The sequence below is a fragment of the Grammomys surdaster genome, unplaced genomic scaffold (assembly GCF_004785775.1).
Source record: "Grammomys surdaster isolate TR1022 unplaced genomic scaffold, NIH_TR_1.0 125688, whole genome shotgun sequence".
Classification (NCBI taxonomy): domain Eukaryota; kingdom Metazoa; phylum Chordata; class Mammalia; order Rodentia; family Muridae; genus Grammomys; species Grammomys surdaster.
The window spans coordinates 1,833,257-1,850,209 of NW_021620524.1; the positions used below are offsets into that span (position 1 = coordinate 1,833,257).

General features: G+C 55.0%; 1 protein-coding gene across 3 annotated transcripts in view; it reads left to right on the forward strand.

Moving 5' to 3' along the window:
- The first annotated feature begins 2,116 nt into the window (after positions 1-2,116).
- The window catches only part of Aatk (apoptosis associated tyrosine kinase), a 37,120-nt gene continuing 22,283 nt past the window's right edge, over positions 2,117-16,953 (forward strand). The window contains exon 1 of one of the 3 annotated variants that reach the window (XM_028787849.1): positions 2,117-2,676. Coding sequence is in view for 1 of the 3 variants with exons in the window: in XM_028787848.1 (XP_028643681.1) it covers positions 2,312-2,393 (82 nt within the window). In the remaining 2 variants the exon portion in view is untranslated. Of the gene's footprint in view, positions 2,677-7,635; positions 7,678-16,953 lie in introns of those variants that run through there. The other 2 variants (XM_028787848.1, XM_028787850.1) reach the window with 2 other exon arrangements.

The following is a 16,953-nucleotide window of genomic DNA, read 5'->3' on the forward strand; positions in this document are numbered from 1 at the left end:
CTCCTCTCTGCCTTCATCTCCTCCATGAGCATGTCTCCCTGCCAGGCCCTGTCCTTGAGGTCAGCTGCTTCCAGGGAAGACCCCTATGGCACCCCATGACCTGCACAGAGCAGGACTGCAGACTTCAACATCAGCTGCCAATTCCTCTGTGACACGACCATAGACCCTAAGGCTTCTAGCCACAGTCATACAGGTGCATGGTCCTTGCCCAACCAAACTCGCACTAGAAATGGTCTTTGTATATTAACTGGAGAGTCTCGGAACCTTGTTTCAACCCTGGTCGGAACAGAGGACACTAAGAGAGAGGTGATTGCTGCCCCTGCCTGGCATGGGAAGAAGCTGTTCTTTGTGCCAGGCCTGCCTTGACCACCCTTTCCATAGGGTTCCAAGAGAATCAGAAACTCAAAATCTTCTAATACCTAGTCAGCCATGAGCTCAAGACCAACCCAAAAGCCCGCTCACCCTCCAGGTGAGCTGTTTTGGATCACTCTGCTGACAACATTGACAGAGATGGCTACCCCCAAACTTTACAAAGACCATGTCAGAAAAATCAAGGCATCCCTGAAACCTTGGATTCTGCTGACCCTGACCACTTTATTCTAGTCAATGCTGACCGTCTCCCCAGACATCTCTCCCTCAGCCTTGAGGCCCTCTTGACAACAGGGCCCCTCCGGCTAGCACAATTCCCTTACTCTCCCAACTTAGGACTCTAACAGGCTCTGTAACTAGCCCAAGAATGAATGAATAGCACTAGAGCTGGTTGTCCAGGACCCTAGAGCTGCAGGTGACAGCCCCTCTTCGTTCCTTGCCTACATGCCGCCAGGCCCGCAGCTGCGTCGCAACGCGCAAGATGGCGCTGCGGCGGGAGGAGGAGGGGCGCAGGGCACAGCGTCGGTGCCCGGCGCCACCGCCTGCTCCAATCGCCCCGGCTGTTGCGCGCTGGTGGGGGCAGCCGTTTGTCGCATCGTGGCACAGCTGCAGGCAGTTAGTGCAAAAACAGCACGTCAACTAGTGTAAGCGCCTCCCGACAAGCCACCCCCAAACCTGCGAGTAACCCTGTGTCCAGGCGTTCCTGGGTCCCCGACCTATTATCTTCTTCCAATCTCTGCTACTCAGCAGGACTGCAGCTCCACACCTTCACGTCCACTCCCGTCTGTAACCTCCTCCGTGACCCTTGGCCTCCGTGACAACCACCATGACCTCAGTGACCTCTTGAGATGCCCACAGTCTCAAGTCAGCTTCCAGTCCCTCCCCTCTCTAGGGCTTGGCCTCGTCTTCATCTCGACCTCCTCCGACCTCCAACCTCCGACCTCCATACTCTATCACAGTAACCTGTCTGGGTGTCCCTGGCCTTCATCACCCCCATCCATCTGCTCCTTCTTCCCAAACCCCCACCCACTTAGGAGCAGACTCCTTTGGAGCCCCAAAGCCTCGGTGACCCCACTGTCTTCATCTCAACAGTGTCCCCCTTCATCCTCAGTGTCCCCCTCTCTCTGTCGTCCAGTCTCCGTCCCGGTAGCCGAGGCCTGCATACCCTTCCCTCGCCCACACCCTTAGTAAGCCCAGACCTGCGTGTTCCTTCTATGCTTGTGTCTCCTCTCGGCGCTCCTCAACCCCCATAGCATCGGCCTCTGCGCCCTCTCCCCACCCTACATCCTTTAGTGTCCCATAGCCTGTACCCCTCCTTCTGCCTCGGTCCCCTCTCCTTTCCCCCAGTCCCCATGCCTCCAGCCCCCTCCGTATCATCTGTACCTCTCCTCCGTGCCCTCAGCCTTCATCCTGCCCACCCTGGTAGTCCCGGCTTCCGTGCCCGCTCCCCATCTCTTAGTGTTGTCCCACGACCTACGTGCTCCTCCCCTGCCTCTGTCCCCTCTCCCTGTCCCCAGCCTCCGCGCTACCCAGCCTCCACGCCCCTCAGTCTTCATCCCCCTCATTCCATATCCCCCGTACCTCCGTGACCCCTCTCCTTCCCTCATTGTCCCACGAACTACGTGCCCCTCCCCTGCTTTGTCCCAGAAAGTAACCCCCAGCCCACATCTCCATCCCCCCCTCCCGTTCCGCCCCCCCCACCTCGCGCGCGCTCCCGCGTGTTTTCGGACTGCACCAGCAAGAGCCCCGCGGCGCCGCGGCGGCGGGCGGAGGCGCCTAGTCTGTCGCCGCCCCCACTGGTGCCCGCGCTGCGGCGGTGGCTGGGGGCGCTAGGAGCGGGGGGCCGTGCGCTCCGCACCTGCGGAGGCCGCTGGGCGATGATGCCGGAACGCCGGCCCAGGCCGCCGGCGTTCTGAGCCTAAGCGCAGCGCCCGCCCCGGGGATGCCCATCGCGCTGCTGGCCCTGGCCATGTCGTCGTCCTTCTTCAACCCCAGCTTTGCCTTCAGCTCCCACTTCGACCCGGGTGAGTCCGCGCGGCGCCCTCGGAGGCGGCCTTGCGGCTGCGACTGCCCCCCCACCTGTCTCCCCACCGCCGACATGATGCTGCTGGAGCCACGGTTTCCCATTTTGCCTGGAAATTAACCCTTTCTCCACCCTGAGTCCCCGCAGAAGAACAGGGACCGGCGAGGACCCACTACAGGTCTCCGGAGGTGGGCAGGCCTTGGGGCCAGACCCTGCACAGCTGGCCCCTTCAGCGCTGGCTGGTAGCATCAGCCCCTGTCTCTTTGGATGCCTCCCTGGCACAGGTAACTGGGACAAGAGGGCCTGTGTTGGCCCCAGGTGTCCCGGAGAGAGGTTGCCAGGACTCAGGGCCCTGGGGAGGTGAGGGATGTTCTGCAAGGCAGGGCGGGAGCCCAGGCCTGCTGTTGGAGGGAGTTTGCTGAACCACGTTTTGGTGTGGAAGGCCCCTTCCTAAACCTGGTGCTGTTTTCTGCAAGTCTGTCTTCCCCCGCAGCCTGTGGTGGGTGTGGGGACCGATGAGGACCCTAGCATGAGCTCGGTTGAGATCCCACTCTAGAGAGGTGGTGTTGACCAACTACACAGGACCTGGGGTTGGGCATCTTGCTCCATCTGGCTAGTGGACATAGGGATAATGTGTTTACCACGACTGCCTGGCCATGATGGGCAGCTGTGGTGGGCAGAGGGGGCCAAGGCAGCTGTTTCTAATCCTGATTCTGTTTGCTTGACCTGGGGCGGGGGGGTGTGATGAACCTGTGCCCAGGAGGAGCCTGGAGTCCCACCCACATGTCCCCGGAGCTTCAGTTTGGGCAGCACAGCCCAAACAAAGCCCGGCTCACAAACGATGACTCTCCTGGGTCTCCCTCCTGGAGTGGGGCCAGAATGTGCAGTGATGCTGAGAATCCCCTGGGCAGGGCTGGATCCGAAGGCATTTGCTCCCAGGGAGGGGAGCTGGTGGAGCTGTCTACCTGGAGTAGAGCTATAAGTGTCCTTTGCTCAGAAATGACTTCCTGGGTGAGCCAAGGGGCTTGGAGGTCACCATTTCACCGTGCAACCCAAGGTACAGAACCTAACAGCTGTGTCAGTGACCCCCCCTAAACCCAGGGTGGGAGTGGAGGTGGCCTTGAGAAGCAGCCTAAGGCCCAGACTATCTTTAGGGACCTCCAAGGGCAGCATCACATCTCAGGATTCCTCATGGCAAGACTTATCCAGTCCTTGGTCCTTCCAGTGGGCAGCTACTCCCGATACAGACAGGTGGCCTTGGAGATGTCAGGGTAGGGGTGGGGCCTAGGCTGACCACAGTAGGGAGGAATCCATGCACTCTCCCACCTGCCTCTGCTGGGCCCAGACCTGCCCTGGTGGCCTATCGCCCCTTGCTCCTCCAGGGTATCCAGGACAGAAGCACCCTTCCCCCACATCAGAGAAACAGCAGGGCTCTGCAGCTCTTGCATTTTTTGCGCAGTCGATCAGTGTAATTACAGTGTGCTGGTTTAATCGTCTAAGGGGGGAAAGTGTTGTAGACAAGAGGGCTTCTCTTGAGAGCTGTATGCCTGTGGACATTGTGTCCCTACTTTCCTGACGGTCCACCCTTGGGCATGGATGACGGTGATGGGACTGGGGACCTTACTGGGGTAGCAAACCCTGGCCCTGTGGGTGCTGCAGAGGAAACACTGTCCTCCTACTAAATCTATGCTCAAAGCCCACTATCCCTCACCAGAGTTTCCGTGTTTGTCTTTGCTTCTCTGGACCGCTGTTTTCCCATCTGTAAAATGGGATGGTGATGCCTATGGCTAGATCTGTGTTGGAGGAAGTGCCTGGTGAGCTATTTATTGGGGTGAGGAGGTGTGAACACAACTGGTGCCTCTGCACCCAGGGAGTCGGAGTGGCTTTTTTTCACGTGCATAATATGGAGAGGTGGTCTATCTGAGCTTGTCCATGTTGGAGCCACCAGAGCTCGAACTCACAATGAACTCACCAGAACTCATGTTCACAATGGCTGACGAGCGTATTTATGGGCTCCCCTGTGTTCCCCTTGACAGTCCCCAGGGCAAGCCTTTGTGCCTATGCCCAGGTCTTCAAGCATCACAGGACTGATGTATGAATTTGAAGTAGCGACTGTTAGCATGCTGTACCCTCTCCATTGCAACCACACTGGCCGGGTCAGGGTGCTGAGGCTGAACATAATCGTGGGGTGTCATGTGCTGGCCAGACAAGCACCCCGAAGGGCCACCTGTAAAGTCTGACTCTTTGCTCCCTGGCATCCAGGATGTAGATGATCCTGAAGGATTTAAGGCAGACTTGGCCCAGTGGCTTCTTTGCTGTGTGGTCTTGGGCCACTCTTTCAGCCTCTCTGTGATCACTCTGCAGGTAGGCAGAACATGGAAGGCAAGAAACAATGAGGGTCTTCGCGGAGGGCAAGCGTGGCTGGAAGGAGAAGGCGCCGATGACCATGTAGCCGTCTCGCACTGATGCAGGCTGGGATGATCTTATTTCTTTCCCTCCATATCACTGTGCCAGGTGTTGAGATGGGCAGGCCTCAGTCAGGGTGCTATGGTTGCTGTGGCCTGGTACTGTCCCTGGTGCCAGCAACAGCGGTGAAGGGGACTCCAGGGAGGTGGTTTACTAAGGTTTCCCTTGAAGGAACCTGCACTCCCAGCATGCCTTGGGGCTGCCCTGCATGCTGGGGCTCTGGGAGATGCCCCCGCTCCCCATTTGCTCACCTGATGTCTGGCCCTCTCTGGTCCCGTGTGGCGGTGTGGAACACTGAGCATGTGTGAACACCAGGCAAGGCTGGTCAAGATGGCCTCTGCTGGGGTCTGGCCTGAGGCCGGTGGGCTGTGGAGCTGGCCACACTGGCAGTTTGCAGAAGCCCAGAGAAGGCATGGCAGTCCTGCTCTGTTGTTCAGCGTTGCCTACATGCCCCGCGCTGTGCCCCAGTATCTCCAGCCTTTCAACTTACACCCTGGTTCTTACCTTTCAACTTACATCCCGAGTCCTCACCCCATGTTGAGCTCCTAAGGAAGAGCCCAGCATGTCTTTCTGGGATGGTTGCTCCCTTGGTGTCAACACGTGGCAGAGGACAGAGATGACGTTGTTGGGATGGTGGTGATGTGGCAGTAAAGGCTTGGTCTGAGGAGCACATGGATGGGTGTATTGGGAGCTTGGACCAAAAGGGGGCCCAGGGAATGGGCCAGGGAGTCCCCAGGAGTCCTAGTCACTGGCTCACAGATATACTTGAACTATGATAAGTTGTGTCCATTGAGTGACAAGACACTCCGATCCTCACTGGACCTGATTGAAGGAACCAGCAAACTGGGCCTTCATAGCAGCTGGACCTAGAGTACAGGTGCTACCCCTGGCTTGTCACCCTGCGCTATGGGCCCAGTGACAGGAAGCCCAGAGCCTGGATTTAAGGCCAACTACCTCAGTATGACCTCTTCTTGATGAATCACTAAAGCTCTAGGTTACAGGTAACCAGGCTGAGAGCTGATTTGTCAAGGGCCTGGCTGGCAGCGGCTAGATACAGGCTGCTCCTCTGAGAGCTAGCCCAGGGAAAGCACCAGAGAACCAGGGACGTTGCAGAACCCTGGGGCAGGGGCAGGGGCAGGGGCAGGGGCAGGGGCAGGGGCAGGGGCAGGGGCAGGGGGAAAAGGAGGCTTCTGTCACCCTCCCCAACACCACAGCTGTATACCCATAGGTATACAGTGCTCTGCATGCGTGGGACATGCAGACCTGACATAAAAACCCTGCGACACACACCTCCCAAATGGCGAATGAGGCAGGTCTATTCAGGCTGGTGTGTCTATGTCCAAGTGTACCCACACACACTCCTTGTGGGCACATAGAGCGTACAGGCACCTCTGTGGGGATTCTTGTGGGTTCGAGCACTCTTCTCCTGGGAAACCTGCTCTCTAGGACACAGGATTCTTTGCTGAGCTCCACTGTCTCAAGGATGGAACATTGGCATGTTTGTATTCCCTTGAGAGGTATCACCATCTCTATGTCTGTCCAGAACCTCAGGGTGGGGTCGTGTTTAGAAAGAGGGTCTACAAAGATGATTTGTAAAGGTGAGATCATACTGAGGCAGGGCGAGCCCGAAATCCCATAGCAGATGTCCTGCTGAGAAGACACAGAAATGGGAGGAGACAGGGTGGGGTTCAGGGGAGAGGAAGTGGAGACTGGAGTGGAGGAACCATGAGCAGAGGCCTGCGTAGAACCCACACTAGAAGAGCTAACGAGGTCTCTCCCAGGCCTCACTGAGCCTGCTTGCTGCTGGGCCAGGAAGGAACCATTCTTACAAAAACCAGCAGTTTTGGGATCTCCTGCCCAGAGCATCCCAGGAACATAGTGCAGTTTCCCCTCAGGCCCAGGGACCGAGGCAGGAACTGCAAATCTGAGGCTCACCGTGTGTCTGTGTGCACATGGTGGGTCCTAATGAGTAATGTCCTTGCTGTCTCTGGCACCTGTCCTGCACTCTTGGAGCGTTTCTGAGGGCAGGCTGTGCCCAGTCCTCTGCCAGGCCCTCCTCCTGGGACTGTAACCACCTGCTTTTCCCCCATGGCTCGTGGGACAAAGACTAGGGTCAACTGGAGGAGAGCCTGATGCAGACCATGATCAGGGGAACCTCTCTCTCTCTCTTTTTTGTTTTTGTTTTGTTTTTGTTTTTTGAGACAGGGTTTCTCTGTATAGCCCTGGCTGTCCTGGAACTCACTCTGTAGACCAGGCTGGCCTCGAACTCAGAAATCTGCCTGCCTCTGCCTCCCAAGTGCTGGGATTAAAGGCGTGCGCCACCACTGCCCAGCCAGGGGACCCTCTCTTACTGTCTTATTCTTGGATAGGATGTAGAGTCAGCTGAGAGCCTTGTCTATGGTAGAGAGACCCCTGTGTCACCCCTGATCCTTGTCATGTGATAATCTGGGTCATAGTGTCTGTTGGGGCTTTGATTTCAGGCCCCTGTAGGCTGGGCCCTGCCTGGCTGTCACAGAGGAACCAGTAGCATTGGGATCAGCGTCTGTGGCCTACCCCACCCCCAGCTCAGGAAGCCAGCAGAGGAAATGAGGGCAGTGGCCGAAGCCAGAGCCAGTTCCCAGGCTGACAGTCTGGGTGGATGGTTGCCTGAGGACTGTCACAGGAGGCAGAGTCACGTGTCATTCCCGTCTACTTCCGTCAAGGCCAGGACCAGGGCTAGGGTCAGGGGGCTGGGACATGAGGGTGGGGTGGGGTGTTCTCCAGAAGGCCATTCTGGGTGGAGCAAAGCTGGAGTCTCACAGGAGCAGCGCCCAGAGCCGGTATGTGGGTATTCTGGGAGGACACTGCCTACTCTGTCCCTGCCAGCCCGGGGTGGGGGAGGACACACTATTTATCAGAACTCCGATCCAACCAGGACCCTATTTGAATTCATGGCAGTTCCTTGAGTTCCATGGAAGGGCCTCTGTGGTAGGTGGGCTGGGAAGCAAGGGTCACCTGTTCCAGGTAGGTGAGGTTAAACAGGTGCCTCTCACATGGCGATGGTGGCACCTTCCCTTTCTCTTTGCCACCCTCAAGATTTTCATGAGTCACCACCTTCTTTCTGGGCAACAGAATCCAACACTACTTATATACCTCCATCTCTGGGGAGGTCCCTCTTGTTGCTTGCTTACTGACTTGGGCACATGCCATCGGGGAGCCTTGACCAGCTGGCCTTAGGCTCCTTGTAGGAATCACTCACTTGCCATGTGAGCCTGGTGGGATGGAGAGACAGTATCCCAGACTGGGCTCTGAAGGAGGCCACCCTGCTCTCTGAGACTGAGCTTTGAGGCCCGCTGAGCATCTGAACACTGTGCTGCAAGGCTGCACATAGGGTCCTTTAGAGCTCTTCCCACTGTACCCCGTTTTCTAAGCTTCTCCCTCACTCTCTGTGCTGCTTAGGAGGAAACATAGGAATGGTGTGTACCAGTCAGTTATTCATTACTGAGTAGCTGGCTCTGAAATTGCCAATAACTTTCAACAGGGTGCCAGGTGGCTTCCCTTAACACCACGCCCGGCCGCTCCTGCAGCTCCTGCCTTACCCTGAGCGGCTGCAAGGTCACTTGGGTAGGCTGACCTAGGTAAGAGGGGTGTAGTCAGCTCTCTTGGATTGTGGGGCACACTGTGGCATTTCCTTGAGTCCCCAGATGTTTTTAATGGCAGCACACATGTGCTTAGGTGCTCCCAAGACTCTGTGGCTTCACGTCAGTCAGACACACCTATGTGACCATACCCCAGGCTCCGGCAGCCTCTTTGTCCCACACAGCCACCTATGACTGCCTCAGACCTTTGCAGGCTATAGTGTGTCTCCTAGACCTTAAGAACGGAATATCAGAGGCGTCCGCTCTTGGGGGTAGGCACTGGGTTCTGTCCAGCTTTGGCTGTCTGTCTTGGTGATGCTCCTGTGATTGTTTTGAAAAGGCACCGCCCACTTCTCTCCTTTTCTCCTCCCTCCCTCCCTCCCTCCCTCCCTTTACTAGCATGCTCTGCCTACAGCTACTAGCCTCTCCCTTTACTTTACTGAGACGTAATCTGAATATTATACGGTCATCTCTGAGAGCATAGAATTCATGTTTTTTTTTTAGCATTTTTAGAGTTGTGAGGTCTTCACTGTAGTCCATTTTTGGAACATTTTGTCTCGTTAATAATCACCCACAGCAATTAGCCACAACTCCTGTCACCACCCTGCTGTCCCTGTTCCTTGATCATTCCTGTCATAACAACCTAGTCCCATGTCATGTCTCCTTGGTCAGTCTCTGGTAAGCACATAGCACAGGGGCTGTCCTGGACACTGTTGTGTGACTTCCCCTGACCCTACAGAAGGCGTCTCAGGAGTGTCGTGGCCTGGTATGTCTGTCTTTGGGGACTAAGACCCTGAGGGCCTCTATGAGTCTACCTGGCTGAGTGGATTCCACAAAAACCCTTTTCTTGGTTGCTTTGGGGACACATCTGTAGGTTCGGTGTGTCCTCCTCAGTTGTGTGTGTGAGATCGCTGTTGGTCTGTCTACTGCCTTACAGTCTTGTTCTGTCTGTGACCACAATGTAATGCAAGGCAGGGTGGACGCCTCTGCCCAGGATGAAGGCCAGAGCGGGAGTGTTCACCCTGGCACCGACACACTTGCCTTCTCCCTCCAGTGAGGTATGTTGGCCACTCAATTAGCCACTTCCTGGGCACCGCTGGGTACAGGCCATTGTGTATCCTGAAGCTGCCTGGAATCCTTCTGGCATTCACTAGTCGTGGCTGAGAGACACTTCTTGGCTGACTGGTGAGAGTGGATGACAGGAAGGGACACTCCACTATTGCCCTCAAGCCTGTCCTGCCCATACAGGCCTACTCCTGACGAGCTGCCTTGTTCTCTATCCAGAGGACCCTGTTACCCAGAGTGGAACTGCGGCAGCTGCCCAGGAGCCGGAACTGCTGTTTTATCTTCCCTTACAAGTCCTGTCTAAACATAGCCAGTGTGTTCTGTGCGCTTCTTAGCCTAGCAGAGGACCTGTGGGTTTCCTGCTTGTCCGCCACAGCTTAGGCTGGACATCTCTTGTGTGTGAGAATTGGGGGTTTCAAGAGGATCAAAAAAATCAGGCCAAGGGGTGTGTGTCAGGAGGCTGCAGCATGTCCTTTTAAAGGGAACAGACAGTGTGCCTGGAGCAGGGAGCAGCTTGGGAGTGGAGCTACCAGGACAAGCTCTGAGCTTGTCACTCCCATAAGCTACCTGAGCTGGCTGGGTGTGGGGGTTCTCAGATGGGAGGTGGTGAATAACTACCCCATCCTTGGACCAGCCTGGGGGTGCTGGGATGCTAACCCTGAGATGAGGGGCTTGGAGGTCAGACTTGGCTTTAGTTTTGATGTGTGTCAGTGGAGGTGAGGCCACTTGTGTCAACCTGTGGAACTTCATTCTGTTCCCAGTCCCCTTGGTGGACTTGATTACAAGGTGCTCTCTGGAAGATCCAGGAAGGCAAGGTTTGGGGTCTTGCAGAAGAATGCTAGGAGGCCCTGTGGGGGTCCCTGCAAGAGTAGATGAGGTAGTACTGACTCCTAGTGTGTGGCTTAGGATGAGAATACACGTGTGAACACTCACAGGGGATCTTCTTGTGAAATGTGTTGGTAGCGGAGTGTGCACTATCATGCGAATGTGTGTGCATACCTGTGTGTCTGTGAGAGAGTGTGTACATGTGGGCCACAGCTACTGTGTGTCTGTGTATGTATGAGTGAGTGTAATGTATGTAGATGTATTTGAACACATGACACAGGGATAGGGGGAGATGAACACGTGAACAGCTGTTGGGTACATGTGTTTATGTGCATATGTGCACACGTATGTGTGCTTCTGAGTGCAGGTGTGGGGATGTGACCCCAGAACCCCTCTGCCCTCCCTGCTCCTCCTCCCTGCTCTCTTAGACTTCTGGGTGCAGATGGTCATTTTATTTCCATCTTTACCTGGATGACAGAAGGGGCACCAACAGCAGTCTCAGCAATGACCTGCCCTCCTGGAGCTGATCCAGGCTCTGAAAATAATGAACCAGGTCAGCCATTTATGTAGCCTTTTTCTTGTGTCCACCTGCCAATCAGCTGCCCCTACAACCTCGCCAAGCTGGACCTGCTTCCTTCAGCCCCTCCACACCGGGCAAGGCAGTGGGAGGCAAGTGTGGAAACCCTGGAGGGCAGCAGGTCTGTCTGCAGCACAGTAGGCTGAGGCAGGTCGATGTCTGAGCATCCTCAGGGCCATTTACACCTCATCTAGTCACAGGTACTTTGTATCTATTGGGCACAGTGTTCTGTTGTCTGCAGAAGTGGTTCCGTAATTCAAGCTCTACCCCCGACACCCTAAACAATGTCCAGAATTCCATGTGGTGGGCGGCCTTGCATGCTGGGGCTGAGAGGCTGCGGAGGTGCTGGGTGGATAGTGTGTGTTCTCTCTCTCTCTCTCTCTCTCTCTCTCTCTCTCTCTCTCTCATTCTTTATTTATTTTGTTTATGAGTACATTGTAGCTATTTTCAGACACACCAGGAGAGGGCATCAGATCCCATTACAGATGGTTGTGAGCCACCATGTGGTTGCTGGGAATTAAACTTGGGACCTCTGGAAGAGCAGTCCATGCTCTTAACTGCCGAGCCAGTTCTCTAGTGCCTAGTGTTAAGTCTTTGGTCTTTGAGGACACAGTCCTTTTTCACAGTGCCTTCTCACAATGCCATCTTAGCTCCCGGGGGACTGATATACTTTGCTACACCTGAAGCTAGGCTGAGGCGTGACTCCATCATATAGGACTTGTTGAGTTTGTGTGAGGCCCTGGGTTCACCCTCAGTGATGCTGAACAATACCCTGCCGCCACCATTCCATCTTTTCTGTGATCCACTTAGACACGCTGGGTGGTCCAGGAATAGGAGGCTTCTGTAGTTAATGCTGCACCAGGAGCTGGCCTCTTTGCTTCAGACCTGACTGGCTGCTCCCCATCTGATCCTCTTGAATGGGAATCTGTGTCATGTGACAAAGCAAGCTCCCTATCTTATACCCTTTCCTCCTTTTTAAGGGGTATAGACACGTGTGACTGACTGCCTCCCCAGTCCTCCTGGGGGACATTCTGACTTCAGTCCTCTTGTCTCCACACCCCACAGACTGCAGCAGCACTTCACAGGGAAAGTTCAAGGTTCACCCGTGAGCCCTGAGGTGACCATATGGGCACCGTATTTCCGGGTGCTGACCACAGGACCCCCTTAGCTCCAACTCCCTTAGCTACTGTCCCTTTGCTTAGCCATGCCCATCTCGGGGTCACTTAGAGAAATACTTTAGGGTGTGGTCCAGGCTGAGTCTATATGCAAGCCTAGTTACCCAGGCTGCACAAGGCAAAAAGGAGGGATATCATTGCATCACTGATGAGGGCCCTCATTACTTGAGGGTGGTCCCGTGCTCCTGGATGGCATGGATACTCCAGTCCCTGGAAGTGAGCTTGTGTGATACAACGTGATACAAAGAGAACCTTGTATCACTGGAGGGGAGTCTTTTGTTACTTGAAGAGTGTCTTGCCTCACTGGAAGGGAGACTTGGTTACTGGAGAAGGGCCTGACATCATGGGAGGACAATTCGGAGTCACTGCAGGGGGGCCTTGTATCAGCCTCACATCACTGGAGTGAAGCCTTGCATCAGTACGGAGGAGAATGACATCACTGTAGGGACTTTTGTGTCACTGGAGAAGACAGACCTTTGTTTACTGAAGAGGTATCTTACCTCATGGGAAGCAGTGCTTCTCCTCATGTGGATGGGGTGGTAGTCTTGTGCCTCTGGAGGGACAGCCCTTTATCACTGGGCAGGATGCCAGTAGCCACTTCCAAAGGACCCCAGAGCTCTGAGGTGCTTTCCTTTTCCAGTGGTCCCCTAGCACCTGCCTTGGCATGAGGGTGGAGGGTGGAGGAGGCGTGCTTCGACTTCTCCCATCTGGCTGGGACTCACTCAGGCATCCTCTGGCAGAGGAAAGAGCAACCCAAACTTCCTGGGCTTGAGGACTCCCTGTACCTGTATACATGGGCATGCCTGATGTCCCACAGCTTCTGCAGACCTGAAGGGCCAGCAAGTCAAGACTCCAATAGTGAAAGACTTCCCTTTCCACAGAGGCTACTGCACCAGCCTCCTCATTTCTTGACTGACAGTCTAATGTGCAGGTGGCCTGCAGCAGGCCCGGGAAGAGGAGTGGATGTGAATTCTCCACAGAGAATTTTCTGATGCAAAGAATGGACGGTGGACTTGTTCCTAGGGAGAAACCAGGCAGAGCTGGAGCTGGCAAGGCACCCCTGGATGAAGGTTCCAGAGATGTGCCTGTGTCTGAGTGGGTGGTCAAGTTCTTCAGCCCTATATTCCTGTCATCGGCATGTTGTAAACATCTGTGAAGCTGCCGATGCCAGGAATTCAGTATAAACAGACAAAGTTCACAGACAGGCTGCTCAGACAGTGGAGGGGTATCCAGGTCCCCAACTCTAAGCAGTTAGCCCATGTATATCTGCTAGTCTTTCATGTAGTACTGTGGAGAGAGAGGTCACAGAGTCCTGGAAGAAGTCACTCCATGCATAGCCCCTTGTTTTCTGGGGGACTTGTGGTTTAGGCTCTAAGTTAAGCCTCTCCCATCACTGTCTGAGGCTTCGCTGAAGGGGTTGGGGAGGGGTAGCCCCCTCAGCAGAGCTGGTCCAAGGCCCAGGGGGACCAACAGAAGCCTTAGCCTCAGGCAGTGTGGGAGACAGGTACTACAGATCAGGCCCAGGTGACACTGAAGGGTGACATGTTTTCATTTCTTGCTCAGAGGAATGCTGTGGGCAGCCTTGGTAACAAGAGACCCTCCTCTCAGGACAGGGAGGCTGAGCTCAAGGCTCCATGGTGGGAAGTCACCAACCCTATGTTATTTTGGGCCCCAGCAACCAACCTTGGTCCCACCTACCTTCCTCTTCCAGCCCAGCAGTTTCCTGACTGGTGGACCCCAGGTAGAATCACACTTGCTGGAGTTGGCTCATCCCATCCTGTAGAGGGCAGGTGGGTGGGTACTCCTCTGCCCTCTGACTAGGAACCTCTCTATCAACTAGGAAAAGGTGTGGAGAACCCAGAGGCCAAACAGCCTTTTGTACACTTTTCCTCAGGGGACCCTGGAACGGATGGAAGGAGACAAACCACAGTGACCAAGGGCCCTGAGACACAGGAGGCTTCTTGGAGGGGGCAAGGTTTTTTATAGTTAAAGTGTGCCCTAAACCGTCTCCTGGAGCCATGAATCACAGGTGGTACCACTGGGCTGGCTGAGCATGTAGCACCAGCCAGCAAAACCCTGGCTTCATGCAGGTCTGGGAGCACTGCCCCTCCCCAGAGCCTCAAAGGAGCTGGCCAGAGAAGGGACTGAGTTCTGGGAGCCAGCTGCCACTCTCTAGGGTCTCTGGCTTTCCTTACTGTTCTGAAGGCAGTGTCTGGGAACCAGGTCCAGGGAGTTTGGTGACAGGGGCATAGAATAGGGGCCCTGGAGGCATCAGGTCTGACAGAAAGCTTACATAGAGCAGGTGACTACATGGCTGGTCTGAAGCCTGGCACAACTGGGACACAGAGCAGAGTCCCCTCCCAGGAGCCTAGGCAGTGCTGTGTCAGGATGCTGGGGAATGCCACACCCCAAGCTCATGTCCTTGACCTTTGCCCTCCAGCAGGCTACCTCCCTGGCCTGCCCATGTACTAGATGCTGGGGTGCTACCCAGCCTGAGGTGGCCTCCTGGTTTCTCCACACCCCTGCCAAGGAGTTGGGAGTCTCTGGATCCCACTCAACCATTAAAGTAAAATGCCCAGGGATCGCCATCTGGTGGCAGAAGTGGGTCATCTGCTGTGACCTAAATTGGGTATTTGTGATGAAGAGACAGACCCTGATATTCTGGACTCTGGGCTTGTCAAAATGTGGAGATGTGGGTTTGGACAGGGACTCACAGGTTGGGACAGGATCATGTTGGGTAAAGCTGTACAGCCAGGAGTACTTGGGAAGACAGGACCAGATCAAAGCCATGTTCACTTTGGGGGGGGGGGGTCCGACTGCACTGCAGGTGCCTGCTCATCCTTTCCCCCCCCAGTCTCGGCCCTTCTTCATTCCTCTTGTGCCTCAGCTGATCCCCATGTTCCCAGACAGTGGCGAGTGCAAAATGAACCTGAGGGCTTGAGGGGTGTGTCTGGCCCAGCTAACAAGCATGTGACCTGAGAGGCACACTTCTGTCCAGAACCTTCCAGGCAGCAGCACAAAGTGTCTGCCTAGCATTCAAACAGAAGGGAAGGGTGGGAGAAGTCCTGATCACGCTCACATCAGCACTGGCTGCCAGCCAGCCTCACCCATCACACTGTGAGCATGGCCGGGAGCTCCAGTCCAATCAGGGCCCTGTGGACCTGCTCTGTGGCCAAGGCCACTCTGCTGTTTATGAGTGTCTTTCCATGTGGCCTGTCCTGTGTCACCTGGCAGGCAAAGAGGTCTGAGGCACGTACTGTCTCCAGCTCACCTCAGAGGCTTTTCTCCCCTGAGAGAAAGGCCATGTGTTTGTTTTCAATGGCTTCCCTGACAGCTAGGGTCAAAGGTTAAAGTCAATCCCATTGGCTGACATCAAAGGGTAAGAGGGCCACCCCTGGAGGCTATGGGAAGATTTACTAATATCTGCCAAGTCTCCTTGGCCAGGCCTGGTGACACAGCTGCAGGCCAGAGGGAGGAATAGGTGGGCAGTCTTGGGGTCACTCTCCCAACTACAGGTGCCTTCCCATCAAACCTGGGTCTCCTGAGACACTCATTACCCCAACACAGTTCAATTCCCTAAAGATCTCAGAATCCAGGAGGGTGACATGAATAGCAGAAAAGATCCAGGGCAAGTGTCACAAGTCTTTGATTCCAGCACTCGGGAAGCAGAGGCAGGAGGATCTCTGTGAGTTTGAGCCTGGTCTACAGAGCAGGTTCCGGGACAGCAAAAGCTACATAGAGAAACACTGTCTTGAAAAGCAGACAAAGCCAACCAACCAACAACAATAAGAACAGAGAGGAGGGAAAAAAAGAGAAAAAAAAAAAGAACAGAGAGGAGGAGTAAGGGCTAATAAGCCACAGTGTAGGGGATAGCCCAGCTCCCATTGGACAGGCCTCAGAGGTATGGGAGTGGCCCAAACCTGGTGCCCCAGGGAGCTGAGTGGTGGAAGTTTGGGTACAAACAGACCGGAGAGATGGTAGATTTGGGTGCTTGTAGACAAGACTGATGGGCAGAAATCTTAACTGAAGTGTTTTGGAACACCCACCCCCATGGTAAGGTCCCACTCCTATGCAAATGTAGCTTTGTGTACTGACTGATTCCTGAGCTGGAAACATCCCCCAGCCAAGTCCTGGGAGGGAGCATGGAAGATGGATGGCTAGGAACAGGGGTGCCTATGAAGCGGGCCTCTCCAGGCAACAGCTAGCTTAGGATTGTGTAGGAGGTACTAATGACCTCAGCAGAGCCAAGGTCTCGATGTGGTTGATGTTTAAAGTACTTCTGAGACACAGGGGAAACCGCAAAGGCACACACACTTTCTGTTTTATTCAGTGTGAAGTTTTGCAGCAGTGATCAGCTTGATGGTGGACCTAGTGGCTGTCCTCTCAGTGTGCCCTAGCTGAGCGTGGTTTTCTGTTCTGTGCTCCTGAGCCCTGGTGGACAGAGGTGGGAATCCTGCAACTGCAGGCGCCCACTGAAGAAACGTAGGCTTTCTAAGTCCTGCCCACACATTGATGCATCCAACCCAAACTAAGGCCCTGTTGCTCGCTGTGGTGACTTGTTTGAGCCATAGCACAGAATCTCCTGCCTTTCACCTCTACCCTTTCCTACAGAACCTTGGTCCCAGGCCCCATCTCTAGCCATGTCAGCAGCTAACGATGCTGGGCCTGGCTCTCTCAGTGTTAGTGCCCAGGGAATGTATGGGGCCCAGGCCAACTCCAAATCATACCTGAGGTGGTACACTGTCCTCTCATGAGCCTAGCTTTTCCTTTCCTTTCCTTTCCTTTCCTTTCCTTTCCTTTCCTTTCCTTTCCTTTCCTTTCCTTTCCTTTCCTTTC